General features: G+C 44.8%; 1 protein-coding gene across 1 annotated transcript; it reads left to right on the top strand.

Annotated features, from left to right (window-relative positions):
• The first annotated feature begins 11,380 nt into the window (after positions 1-11,380).
• On the top strand, positions 11,381-13,112 carry Htr1b (5-hydroxytryptamine receptor 1B). Its single transcript, XM_059267040.1, has one exon. The coding sequence runs from the start codon at positions 11,381-11,383 to the stop codon at positions 12,539-12,541; it is 1,161 nt and encodes a 386-aa protein (XP_059123023.1). The 3' UTR covers positions 12,542-13,112.
• The last annotated feature ends 778 nt before the right edge of the window (positions 13,113-13,890 follow it).

Raw genomic sequence — 13,890 nt, 5'->3', positions numbered from 1 at the left:
TGGCGGGAGCTGGAGAGAAATTCTCCAGCAACAAATGGCGTCCAACGTGGTGGCAAGAGTTTCCACCTAAAAACTTAGAAAAAAGATTCTAAAACGGAGCTAAAAACAGCTTCCTAATTGTCTCTCTCAAATAAGCGGCAGCTGCCGGTTTGAGCTACTGGCGGGTTCCTAGCGTGCGCTCTCGACCTACAGTATGGTGGGAATGAGGCCTCTGCAAGTAGCACATTAAACTGTGTGGTGGATTTAGCCTTTGCTAGTACAAAACAAAAAAAGAGGTTTCTGGGCTACACGCTACTTTGGTAAAAGTGTAGACCCACTATTTCTGAGAGTTACGGCTCCCAGAGCTGGCGGAAAGCAGACCACCGCCATGTTGGGAAACTGAAGTGGGCGGAGCCAGCAGCCACTGCACCGTTTCAGGATTAGAAGGCTGCTTTTTAAAGGAATAGGCTCAAGCTAATATAAAAAAATAAGCCACGTAAAGATGACTACCACACAGAGAATCTGGATTATGTTCTCTTTGATATTCGTAACTACAGAAAAACATTTGATTGTAAAAGCTGTTGAGTTATGCCAAAATGTATATTTTAAAGGTACCTTGACTTCAAAATTTGGATATAAGGATATGTTGCTTTGGAAAAGAGTCTCTGCTTTTGTTTCCACAGAAAGCCAGAGACTATGGATTTTTTCCAGATTAAGATACATCAGGTTTGACCAGCCAAGACCCCCTGAAAGGTCTCCGATGACACCATGGCCCTGATGATCCAACATCCAGAATGGTTTCAAGGCAACTGGCTCAGACGACATACCCTCATGGACTATTCCATAATTCTAAAATTTTCTTTGTATCCCCATAAGATACAGCGCCCCCCTTCAGCAGGAAGTAGTAAGAGAAACTACGCCCAAATTCCCAAATATACCAAGCTGACTTTGGAGATATGTAAAGATTAAAACCTTCCTTTTTAAGAAAAGAAAAGGGGAAGTGCTGTGGGATGGTCTGTATGTCAAGTGTGTTGCTGATTGGTCAGTAAATAAATCACTGATTGGCCATTGGCTAGGCAGGAAGTATAGGCGGGACAAGGAGAAGAATTCTGGGAAGTGGAAGGCTGAGAGAGAGACTGCCTGGAGCCGCCGCCAGGAGAAGGAAGATGTAAGGTACCAGTAAGCCATGAGCCATGTGGCAAAGTAAAGATTAATAGAAATGGGCTAAATATAAGAGTAAGAGCTAGACAGTGACAGGCCTGAGCTAATGGCCAAGCAGTTTAAATAATGTAAGAGTTTGTATGTTTATTTTATAAGTGGGCTCTGGAACTGGCGGGACTTGGTGGCGGGAGCTGGAGAGAAATTCTCCAGCAACACCAGGGTCTTTGCATCTTCAGCCCCTAAACTGCCCAGATTCAGCTCTGCCTTCTGCTCTTGTATACTTCACCCACTGCAAACTTACATTGACGGCTGGAAGGGGAAACAGCAGATAGGTTTATGGTCATCCCTTCTCTTCAGACGGCATTATTCTTCAGAGCTCCAAAGACCAATGGATTTGATTGTAACACGAATCTTAAAAGGTCTTATTAATAAAAAACCCAGAGCCAGATATTGGGGTAAATTCTGAAAGATCAGAGGAATAGGACAAGCCAAAGCCAACCTCACCTTTCTGACCTTCCTCTCCAAAGAGACCTACTTCCTGTATACCCATGCCTATGTTCCTTTCTGTTCTGCTAACTAATTTCCTCTTTCTGCCCAGCTACATCACTTCCTCTTCCTGCCCAGCTCTGTCACTTCCTGTCTTTCCGTACAGACCTCCAGACCTGTATGGTTGACTAGTGTTGGAATTTAAGGTGTGTGCCACCATGCCTGTCTCTGTTCCTAGTACAGCCTTGAACTCACAGAAATCCCTGCCTCCCGACTGATAGGATTAAAGGCGTGTGCTACCATTGCCTGACTTCTATGTTTACTATAGTGGCTGGCTTTTTCCTCTGATCCTCAGATAAACTTTATTGGGGGATGGATAAATTGTCACCACATTTGATTATGTATTAGAGCTTTCTTACCTTTCCCTTATTCTGTTTTGCTACAACATGTAGCAAATGATCATATGTTACTAACTCCAGCCATAGTGGAAATCTCTACCTGTTTCCCTTTCTTCAGGAGAATTTCTGACTGGCATCCTGACCACACCCAGGAATGGAATCAGAAAATGCCTCCAGGAAATCACACAGACAGCAGGTAATATCTCACCTAGGAAATTTTCTCTCCTTGGAATTTTTGTTTGCCAAGTTCTTCTTGCTTGTACAACTCTTCAAACTTGAAAAGGATGTGTCTTTTTCAGTTATTACTTAAGGGTGAGGGGCATGTCCAACTCTTGTGATTTCCTATCTCTTGTATAATATTAGAGGGATCAGCCTTAATATTATACATCCCAGGGGCTCAGGAGAGAGAACTATGAATGGCGAGGACTGTTTTCAGAAAATAGAATCTCAGCACGCAGAGCTCTTAGTCCAGTCATTTATTCTACCAAATCTTCTTCTTCGTCCTTCCATGCCCTGGGAGTCCCTGTACATATACACTTACCAGCAGTAATCCCAGGCTTCTGGGGTCAAAGGGAGGGGTGATAAGAATCACATAGAGGAATAATAATTGTTAATTATCATTTGCAATCCAAAAGGGAAGTGACTAATGAGGAAATGAATTAACTAAAGGCTAAATTTGGGTAATATTTAAGAAGAGGGATCTTATGTACTCTACAACAGTCTTAAACGTGATTGGTAGAAAATGTTAAGAATCTATAAGTTGCTAGGTCAATGGGAGAAAATAAAACTGCCTTCTTTTTCCTGTGGCTCCTATCTGTCCAAGCTATCTGCAGTTTTTCTGCAGGGTGGGGGAAAGTGTGCTCAGTCGCTAGGCAACCTGTGTGCAGCTGGATGCCTCTGGTGATAGTTAAAGGGAGATCTGGAACTAGAGGTAAGATTTGGGAAAGGAGGAAGTTAAGCTTAATTGGTACATCCGCCAGGCCTTCTCAAATGGATAAGTCTGGACGCTTAAGTTTGTTCTTAGAGAGTACAGAGGTATCTCTGATAAGGTACTTTCCTCCATCTGGGGATGGACCTGGCTGGATGCTGCCAATGAAGATAATTACAGGGAGGCTTGAACTGGGGTTCTGGCTGTGCATAGCTGTCGGTGCACAAGGTTATCTAAATATTCCCTTAGTATAGGGAAATTATGCCAATAAATGGTGGAAAAGCTACAATAGCACACAAGAAACTCATAGTAGAGAATGGGCTGATAATCAAAAGCCAAATATCACCAAGGCTCCTTGAGCCTTAGCTTGACCTCTGGAAGGCCCTTGGCTTCTTCCAGGTATTAGCTTTATCATAATCAGCCGAAATCCTACTTTGTATATTTTTGCGGCTTGTACCACCTATCTTTTATTCAGAAGCATAATCCATTTCTCATAATTTATGAACTTGGAACTGGCTTGAATTTGGTATATGAATTTGAACTGCTGATGACTGAAAGGTAAGATAGGCATTCTAAAGGTATTGACAACAATATGGAAAGACTATGGAGACTCACATCAATTTAAAGTACAAACAAACACTGGAACACTTCCACATACAGGATTAACAATGTTAGCTGGCTCCAGGTATAGTGACTCATTGATATTATCTCAGCACTCCAGAGGCAGAAGCAGGACAATCATTGCAGGAATGATCTAGCCTAGGCCACATAGTGAGCTAAAGGACTGCCTGAGTTACAGAGTCAGGGCTTGTCTCAAACAACAAAAACTGTATCCAAACAAACAAAAACTAAACCAAATTAAAAAGAAACAAAATGATATATTTATGAAGAGTAAGGTGAAAAAGGACATGGCAAGAAGGGTAGTGTTGGGGAAGATAAATATGATCGAAGTATATCAATAAATACAATAAAAATTTGTGTGATTAACATACTACTAAAAAAATGAAATGTTAGTCTGATACAGTGTTTGTGAAAAAAGTAAAATAAATGACAGCAGTTTTTAAGAGGAAGAAGAAGAAGGAGAAAAAGAAGGAGAAGAAGGAGGAGGAGGAGAAGGAGAATGAGGAGGAGGAGGAGGAGGAGGAGGAGGAGGAGGAGGAGGAGGAGGAGGAGAAGAAGAAGAAGAAGAAGAAGAAGAAGAAGAAGAAGAAGAAGAAGAAGAAGAAGAAGAAGAAGCAGCAGCAGCAGCAGCTGGCTACTTACACACGGCACTGAAGAGGAATAGGACAGTCTTGTGGTTTCTTAGCTTTCCCTGAGGCTCAGTTACAAAGTGAACTAATGCAGCTCCTCTTGGTTTTGAGGCCCTCACCCTCCTCTTGAAGCCAACTCCCTCTTTTATTTATACATGGCATTAAATTGGTTTACCAACATTTGGGTCAGAGTCTTTAGTTATACTATTAAATATTTTAATATAAGTAATGTTATTATTGTCATTCTTTTTAGGCTTTTAATCTTGAACGTTTGCCTTCAATCTCTTCTCTGCTTCACAGTAGTGTTGACATATTTGACTTCCTGCTACATGCAATATGCTTGTCTGACAGTTTCTCATAATTCCTAGTGTGATGCTTCTAATCTTCAGGAACACTGGAAGCCACAATGTCATCTATATTACACAAAATATAAGAGTTTTGTATACATTTCTGGGTTTTGTATTATTTTAGTAAATGAACATCCTAAATTGCTGATTTATGGTTGATTAAATCTTCTTTTTCTCTTTGAGACAGGGTTTCACTATGAAGTTCAGGCTGTCCTGGAACTCCCTATGTAGATCTGGCTGGCCTTGAATTCATAGAGAACTACCTGCCTCCAACTCCAAAGTATTGGGATTAAAGGCATGCACCACTATGCCTGGCTTGATTAAACCTTTTTAATAACTTTATTTGAATAATTTTACTCCTAGGAAGAGTCTTTTTTTTTCCTCTGAATTACTTGGCCCTAGGAAGAAAGGTAGTTAACTTCAATACACAAATCAGAAGTAAAGCAATTCAATTTTTCTGTTATTACTATGATAGTCAAAATAGTATGGTAAATTTCAGAGAAGAGAATGAATGTCAACAGTGTTCAGCAACCTGTTCCTCACTATTCAAACAAATTCTAATTGATGACTTTGAAAAATTCAGTGTGTATATTTGTGTTTACTTCAAGGGCTGTGTGAAGTATAAAGATAGAAAAAAACCAGAACGAACCTTCCCTGGTCAATAATTATGCAAAAATACAGGTAAGTCTTTAGTATGTTTTCACATGAGTGTTCAACATATGAATAAGTTCTATTCACCAGTCAATACTGCTTATAATATAATGATTAGCCACTCACTTATAATCATAGTAAACTAGTTTTATACCTGAATTTTAAAACCATAATCAATACCATTACTCTTCCCCCTTTCAGAACTGTGAAAGGATCTGTAAGATTACTTTGGAACCTCAAATAGCTACAAACTGTTGCTGTCATGTCGCTGGAAGGAAAAAAAAAAAAAAGGACAGTAGAGGCAGACTGGTTAAAATGGCACCAGGGCTGAGTTGCAGGATTGGTTTATACAAAACACTGGGAAAGGGATGGAACAGGAAGTTTTAGAGACTTGAGTTTGGACTATTTCGCACTTGCCAGCTGTCTGATATTAGCAGAGTTCCTTAAATTCTCTAAGTCTCAATTTCCTTATCCAGAAACTGAGAATGATAATGACAATTTTCAGTGTTATAACAATTAAATGAGAAATGTGTGTGGGACACACAGCATATGGCTCAGTGCACAGTGCTCAGTAAAGGATAATGATTATTATTCATGAATTACAGGTATAGAGGCAATAGAGCACAGCTTGGCTTATTTTCTCTACAAACCTAAACTACACAATGATGCTTTTTTTTTCTTCTGGGTAGAAAGTAAAGAACAAATCACTTATTTTGAATATAGAAAAAGGCATTTCTTTTCCTTGTTTTCTTCAGGCTTGATGGACAATTTCATCATTAAATGCTCTGATTGGTTTTTGTTTTAGACAGAATTCATCCTGAACAGAGCTTCACAATGATGTTGCTGACTTAAAGGCTGTTGTAAGTTTAGTGGATTCAGTTGGCATTGCTTTTACATGAAAGAACTTTTCATTACAGACAAAGCCTACCCTTCCCAAGGAGAAAGATTCCCTGCTGGGTAGAGCTAATGATCCAAGGAGTTTATATTAGTGTTACTTAGTGGTATCTCAAGACCCAGGTCTTATGTGGGAGCTAGCTCGTTTGAACTGAGTTAGCTTTGAACCAGTATTACTGTATTCGTTGCAGGTAGCTGTTTAAAGTGTCCGTGCTGGTTGGAATAAGAATGGCTCCCATAGGTTCACATGCTGGAGTGTTTCGTCACCCGGGAGTGGCACTATTTGAAAGGATTCAGAGATGTGCCTTTGTTGGAGAAAGTGTAGACTTATTGGAGGAAGTTTGTCACTGAGGGGTGGGCTTTGAGGTGTCAAGGGTCCAAGCCAGGCCTAGTGCCTTTCTCATTCCTGTTGTCTAAGTTACTGTGTTTGCCTGCCTGCCTGCTACCATGCGCCCTACCATAATGATAATGCACTAAACCTCTGAAAATTTAAGCAAGCCCCCAATTAAATGCTTTCTTTTTGTAAAAATTACCATGGCTGTGCGGTCTCTTCACAGCAATGGAAAACTAAGACAGTGTTTGTTATTACAAAGACATGTCTTAGACTATGAAAGATATATATCATATAAATATATTATATATTATATATATGCTCTAATTTTGTCACTCTTTCTTTCTCTATATAAATATGGCTTGTCCACCATACCTAGAAACACAGCAGAGCTGTTCCTTCTTAGGGACTAATCTACACTAGCCTTATAAAGAACTGACTTTATTATCTAGTAAATCTTAAAAATCCTTAAGAAATTAGACAGTATAAAAGTACTATGACATGAATATCAACTCACAAACCTACTATGGAGGCCAATAAATGTACGAAAGGATCCTGAACACTCAGAATTTGTAAGAATTGCATGTATTTTCTTATGCAAACATTCCCATAGTTTCCTCATAGAAGACACAGGATTGAAACAAGGCCCTTGGAAGAGTTTCCTGTGATACCAATCAACTTTCAGAGATAGTGAGAATATTTGAGAGGAGCCAGGCTATGGGCTATCACCACACAGGAAAAGGTTGTTCAGTGCTGGTGTCTTCACTAATCATTTCACCAGTGGAAATTTAATATCACAGCAGTAAAAATGTCTCACCTGTAGCTAGAGTTTTCCTGCCTTGCCCACAGTCAGGACAAATCTCTCTCACCTGCCAGTCCCACAGCTGCTCAGACCCAACCAAGTAAACACAGAGACTTATATTGGTTACAAACTGTATGGCTGTGGCAGGCTTCTTGCTAACTGTTCTTACAGTTTAAATTAATCCATTTCCATTAATCTATACCTTGCCATGTGGCTCGTGGCTTACCGGCATCTTCACATGCTGTTTGTCATCGTGGCGGCTGGCAGTGCCTCTCTGACTCAGGCTTCCACTTCCCAGCTTTATTCTCCTCCTTGTCCCGCCTATGCTTCCTGCCTGGCCACTGACCAATCAGTGATTTATTTGTTGACCAATCAGCAACACACTTGACATACAGACCATCCCACAGCACTCACCTTGTCCTTAGACTTGACATTTAAGACTTGAAAGAAGTACCTGTCCAGTCCCCACATTCTGTGATTAGGACCTGTCACTTGGATATTTTTCAATTAAGATTTCACTGGGGGCTAGGTACTGTGTTGGACATCGAGTTCTGAGTTCTGTGACATACTCCTTGTGGTTACCAGGAGAGAGAACTTCTCTTCAGTGTTTGGTAAGGTAAGACCAAGATCAAAACCTCTCAGACTGTACCTGGAATTTCCCTGTGGGAGCAACACAGCCCCTTGGCATAGAAAGGTCCCCTTGAGGGGGATTTGTACCCCATCATGAATGACTCACTACCTGATCTGTCCTGCCATCTCTATTAAGAGCGTTTTCTACCCAATGAATTTTTACTGTTCTTTGAAGCTCTGGATTCACCGCTAATTTGAAAGAAGGTGCCCTTGAACGACCTGGTACTTGGGAACCAAAAAAAGCCAGGAATTGGTACCTAGGAGCGATGGGTGAATTTGTTGTTTAAAAAATATGCACTGCTGTGCAAACAGCTGCCTTTTATATGTTTTAAGTCCTGAAAGGAATGAGTGTGATTCAGAAACTAGGCTTAATGAGCTGTGGCTCTTCATTGTGCTCTGCCAAAATCCCTTCTGTGCTGAAGGGGCATATTAACGCAGCTCTAACCAGAAGGTAAACTCCCAATCTGCTTGCAAGTGGTAGTGTCTGCTCAGGGCATGGGACTCTGCAAATCAGCTGGAGTAGTCCATGGGAATGCCACAAGTGTCTGCTTCTCTAATGCCAACACCGAGAAGTTGTTTTCTTCATCTCCTGCCTCTGAAACAGAAATAAAGAGGCCGCTGTGGTTCTCCATATTCTTCTCCTGTCTCCTTTCTCTTGAGCAGTTCTCTCAGGCTTCTCTAGCTCCCCTACTAGACTATGGTAACAAGAAAATAGTTTTCTAGTGTCCCCACATTCTTGCCCCTCCAACACACACTTGCTCCATCCTGGTCAACGTCCCCACCTAGTGGTTTAAATTTGCCAGCTTCTCGTCCCTTCCCTTTCCAATAGCTTTGAACTGGGCACTGGGGTTAAGAAAATAATGAAGATGCCTGGTATGGATGGATGGAGTTGGAAGACTGGAGGCCACCTTAAAAATGTGGTGGGAAAATGCTTAATATGCTGACGTTTCCGGCCTTAGGGAAAGGAACGGAGCACGGGAGAGGTGTTTTTCTTTTTCTTTTTCCTTTCTTCTTTTTTTTTTTTTTTAAATCTTCGCAGCATTTACTGCAATCCAGCTAAAACCCCTTACTAAAAGGAGTGCCCTCTTGAAGCTTGGATGATTTGTATTTTCTTTACCACACTTGCTAACAAATGAAAAAATTTAGTTGACCATCACCCACGGTCTTTGCCCCTCCTAGAATATAACTGCTGCAAAACTGGTTCTGAATTTGCCCTGTTCGTTTCCATATTCCTCGTGCAGAGAATACTCAGCGTCAATTACGTATTCTAATCCAGCATCAATTACTCATTCTAATTTTTGCCTGGCTGGCTGACTTAGAGGACCAACAATGCAGAGAATTTGGTTTGGGGCCATGTCATCTTAGGTAAAAGTCTCTCATATAGGTCTGGAGTTACTCCACCTTTGAAACTGATCCCTGACTCACCTCTGAGACAGAATGATTTGAGTCTATGAAAACACACTTGCAGAGAACCTGATGAATTCAATTATGCTGCGGCTTTTATTGGATCCATCCAACATACCAAACACAAACTTAGGTTCTTGGGACTTACAGTGGACCGCTTAGTGCTCAAGACGGATAATACATTTCCCTTCACGTTCAACTTTTGATTTGTACGTGTACCCTGTATTTGGTTCTGTTCAGATTGGAGGAAAAACCCAGCACAAGGAATCTGCTGAGGGTTTGGGGGCCTAGCTGCCTTGCTTACTGCCCCCTATGGCAGGATCGCGATCTTTTCGTGGAGGGCAAAGGAGACAGTGTGATGAGCGCAGTGAGGATGGCTGAGGCCCCTTTATTTTCTCTTTCCTGGGCGGGCTGAAGGGAAGAAGTTCTTTCCTGGAAACTCGGGCACTGAGCCGCCAGCCACTGGAACGGGAGGCTGGAGCCAAATGTTTAATTTCACATACAGTAACTGGCTTCTCTTTATGACATTGTTTTAAATCTTGCACACAGCTTCTCTCCCGATGACTCACAAAGTTAAAGGGGGAAGGCTGGATGACAAGCCCAATTTTCTAAATGCAGATAAGAAAATGTGTTGTTAATGTACTAAGAGTCAAAGACATCTCAAAGCCCCAAGCGTGTGAAGTATAAAATGCTCAAATTGGTTTCTTCCTTCTAAGGCAGCATCTCTGGCGCCTCCTTCCAACCTGGGTGTGGCCTTCCCTGTTGGGTTAGATTCCAGAAAGGAGAGTTCAGAGATTGGGGCTTGCTCCACCTACCACCAACCTCCAGGAAAGAGGGAGGTGGTGGTAGGCGGAAGCCTAGACCCGGACGCCGGCACTAAGTCTGTGGCAGCGACTAAGGGTGTGGATTGACTGCGGGAGCGCTAAGACTCAAAGCCCGCAGAGGCAAGAACAGGACGTCCCGTTCCCCCTTCCCTGCCTGAAAGGCGACTCTGAGTGTCAGGGTCGGGAGAAGGGACAAGGTGACGAAAACTGCGAGAGAGGGCGGTAGGACCCGGCGGGAGAGCCTGTGGCCCGGAATGGAACTGGGCGGGAGGAAAAGAGGGAGGGAGAGAGCTAAAGCCAAGGTGCTGTGCCGCTGGCGTCTGCACTCGCCGCCGCACTGCACGAGTTGCAAGACCGGACCAGGCTGGACCCAGATAGTATAAAAGGAGCCCCACCGGCTCCGAGGCTCACACCTAGCTCCCGGGCTGGCGCACGCCGGGTTCCTCCTGCTCCCCCAGACACCTACCCCTTCCCGGTCTACGACTCCAGGTGCCTCAGCCCTGTGCACCCTGCGGCATGGCTCCCAGCGGCGCGACTGGAACCCAGGAGGTGGTGACGGCTGCTGCAAGGCTCGAGCAGCTGCAGCTCCGACCCCAGAGCCTCCCTTCTGGTGGCCGCGTCTCCGCGGGGCAGCTCGCCGGTGTGGCCAGCGCGTGAAAAGGGAGGGAGTGCGGAGCTCCGGCGCCAGGCGCGGCGCGGCTCGCAGACTTCACAATCCCCCAAGTCAGGCGGTGGCCACAGAAAGTGGCCCTGCCCTGGGTGGGGGGCGCGGGGCGGGGATGCAAGCCCCAGACTCTGCACTGGCATGCAAGCTTAGGTCTGTACAACGAGGAAACTCCTGCGGGCGGAGTCTGCAGATTCCGGAGCGCCCGGGTTAGCAGAAGCTGAGCCCTGAACAATTGGGGTAAGAGGTCCCACTTGACCTGAGACCCCCTCCCCAAGCGATACTTAGCTCTTCTCCACTGTTTGCCTCCAGGGAGCCTGAGCGGAGCTGGACTGGGTGGGCCAGTGCTTTAATCACCCGGGAGAAGACGGGGCGTGGAGAGGAGCTAGCAGACGCGGCAGCAGCGCTGGGCGCACTGGAAGTGCAGGGGACGCGCCCGCCGGCTTGGTGGCCTCGCCTGTGACCTCTCCTTTCGGCTAAGAACCCAGGCGGAGGAGTTACTGAGGAGCCCACGGAACTGGCTAGGCAAAGGAGACAAGCCCGTGGTCTCCATGATCCTCCCATCCTCTGTTCTCTCTCTTGTCCGCTCCATGCTCAAGAGCTGCGCTCCGCAGCCGGGGCGAGGAGAGCCATGGAGGAGCAGGGAGTTCAGTGCGCTCCGCCGCCTCCTGCCGCCTCCCAGACAGGGGTACCTCTTGTCAACCTCTCCCACAACTGCAGCGCAGACAGCTACATTTACCAGGACTCCATCGCCATGCCCTGGAAAGTCCTGCTGGTTGCTCTGCTGGCTCTCATCACCTTGGCCACCACGCTCTCCAACGCCTTTGTGATAGCCACGGTGTATCGGACCCGGAAGCTGCACACCCCAGCTAATTACCTGATTGCCTCTCTGGCCGTCACTGACCTGCTCGTGTCCATCCTGGTGATGCCCATCAGCACCATGTACACGGTCACTGGACGCTGGACACTAGGCCAGGTGGTCTGTGACTTCTGGCTGTCGTCGGATATCACCTGTTGCACTGCTTCCATTATGCATCTCTGTGTCATCGCCCTGGATCGCTACTGGGCCATCACTGATGCGGTAGAGTATTCCGCTAAAAGGACTCCCAAAAGGGCGGCCATCATGATAGCCCTGGTGTGGATCTTCTCCATCTCTATTTCGCTGCCACCCTTCTTCTGGCGTCAAGCCAAAGCTGAGGAGGAGGTGCTGGACTGTTTTGTGAACACCGACCACGTCCTCTACACAGTCTACTCCACGGTGGGCGCTTTCTATTTACCCACCCTGCTCCTCATCGCCCTCTATGGCCGCATCTATGTGGAAGCCCGCTCTCGGATTTTGAAACAGACACCCAACAAGACCGGCAAGCGCTTGACACGAGCCCAGCTGATAACAGACTCCCCTGGGTCCACGTCCTCGGTCACCTCCATTAACTCCAGGGCTCCCGACGTGCCCAGTGAGTCTGGGTCTCCAGTGTACGTGAACCAAGTCAAAGTGAGAGTCTCCGACGCCCTGCTGGAAAAGAAGAAACTCATGGCCGCTAGGGAGCGCAAAGCCACCAAGACCCTAGGGATCATTTTAGGAGCATTTATTGTGTGCTGGCTGCCCTTCTTCATCATCTCCCTGGTGATGCCTATCTGCAAGGATGCCTGCTGGTTTCACATGGCCATCTTTGACTTCTTCAACTGGCTAGGCTATCTTAACTCCCTCATCAACCCCATCATCTATACCATGTCCAATGAGGACTTCAAACAAGCATTCCATAAACTGATACGCTTTAAGTGCACAGGTTGACTTGTCAATGGCAGTGGGGTCGCCTAGGCGACCTTTGGGGACCAAGTTGGGTCTTTTGCAGGTAGGTCAAATCTTCTTTCCCTGTTACTGGGTGGAAGCAAGGCTCTCTGTCCCGGGCAAGGGCAATGGATCCTGAGAATCTGGGCAGCTCTGAGAGAGCACTCTGGAAGGTGAACTGCTCCAACTACTGCAAAGCTTCCATGCTGAGGTTAGCCTCCTGTCCTCAAAGCCCGGGCTCAGCACAGATCCTCCTGCAGCCAATCACACAAAAGGTTGCAACTTTTTAACGTTGATGATGGATGGGGGATGCCCCGTTTTGTACCATGGACATTGCCCTCTAAGCCAGTGGCACTTGTAGGTGTTGTCTGAAGCTTATCTGAGACAGATCTACACACAGCCTGGCCGTACTTGAATTAGACAATTAATACCCTGTGCTTTGGGGGGAACTTTGTGTTACAGCTTAATTTTAGAACACTCACTTTGACATCCTTCAGTCTTCATTTGTTTATTTAAGTGTGGTTGGAGAAACTTGTGGATTTGGTGCTTCAAACACTAAATGTGGCTTGGATGGCACAGAGCAACCTTGAAGAGTTAAAATGAAATTCTGATGATAAGATCTCTATTTTTATTACAATCAAAAAATATATGGGGGTGGTGGGTGGGAATGGGAGATGGGGAGTGTTACACTGAGGATCAACACCTAAGAGGGTTTGTTTTCTGCAGAGTTCTAATTTTTTAAATTCCTGTTTCGTGATGTCAAACTACAACTCTAACTGCTCAAACAAAACATACTGTGTGCTAGTGCCAAAGTCTGCAGGCTGCGTGGTTTCCTAATCTCACGTACCAGTCATTTTACACACTTCAATCCCCACCACTGGAGGGTATGCTGAGTGACTCAGTCCAAACTGCTGCTGGTAGAGGAGTTTGTCAAATGGATTAGAGTTGGATACAGTTCCTTAACAAGAAAGTGTCTTTCTTCCTTATCCAATTCCGTGCTATACGGTGGAGACTGACGAAACAGATGCTATTTCTTATATAATTAAGGAATAAAGGGGGAGATAAGAGGATGTATATTTTTGACTTGTAAAAAAAAATCTTAAAATGCATGAGACAATTTTTGATAATCATTTGCACTCTCTCTCATCTGTGGTTCCTTTGTGTGCAAATATATAAAGTAAACAAGAGAACAAGTTTCCCTGTCCAGAAATCTTCAAAACGCAGCCAGAACACCCCAAACTATATTAAAGTGTGCATGAGAGAAAGAGAGCCTGGGACTCCACCTTGTTTTTTTTCTTACTATTGAAGTTTGGGTAGGAGCAGCTAGAAAAAAGACACATTAGAAATTTAGA

The sequence above is a fragment of the Peromyscus eremicus genome, chromosome 7, assembly GCF_949786415.1.
Source record: "Peromyscus eremicus chromosome 7, PerEre_H2_v1, whole genome shotgun sequence".
Lineage (NCBI taxonomy): Eukaryota > Metazoa > Chordata > Mammalia > Rodentia > Cricetidae > Peromyscus > Peromyscus eremicus.
This window is presented reverse-complemented; position numbering and strand designations above follow the sequence as displayed.

Excerpts from the sequence above, each read along its gene's own strand:
- Htr1b (XM_059267040.1), top strand. The coding sequence starts at position 11,381 with ATGGAGGAGCAGGGAGTTCAGTGCGCTCCGCCGCCTCCTGCCGCCTCC.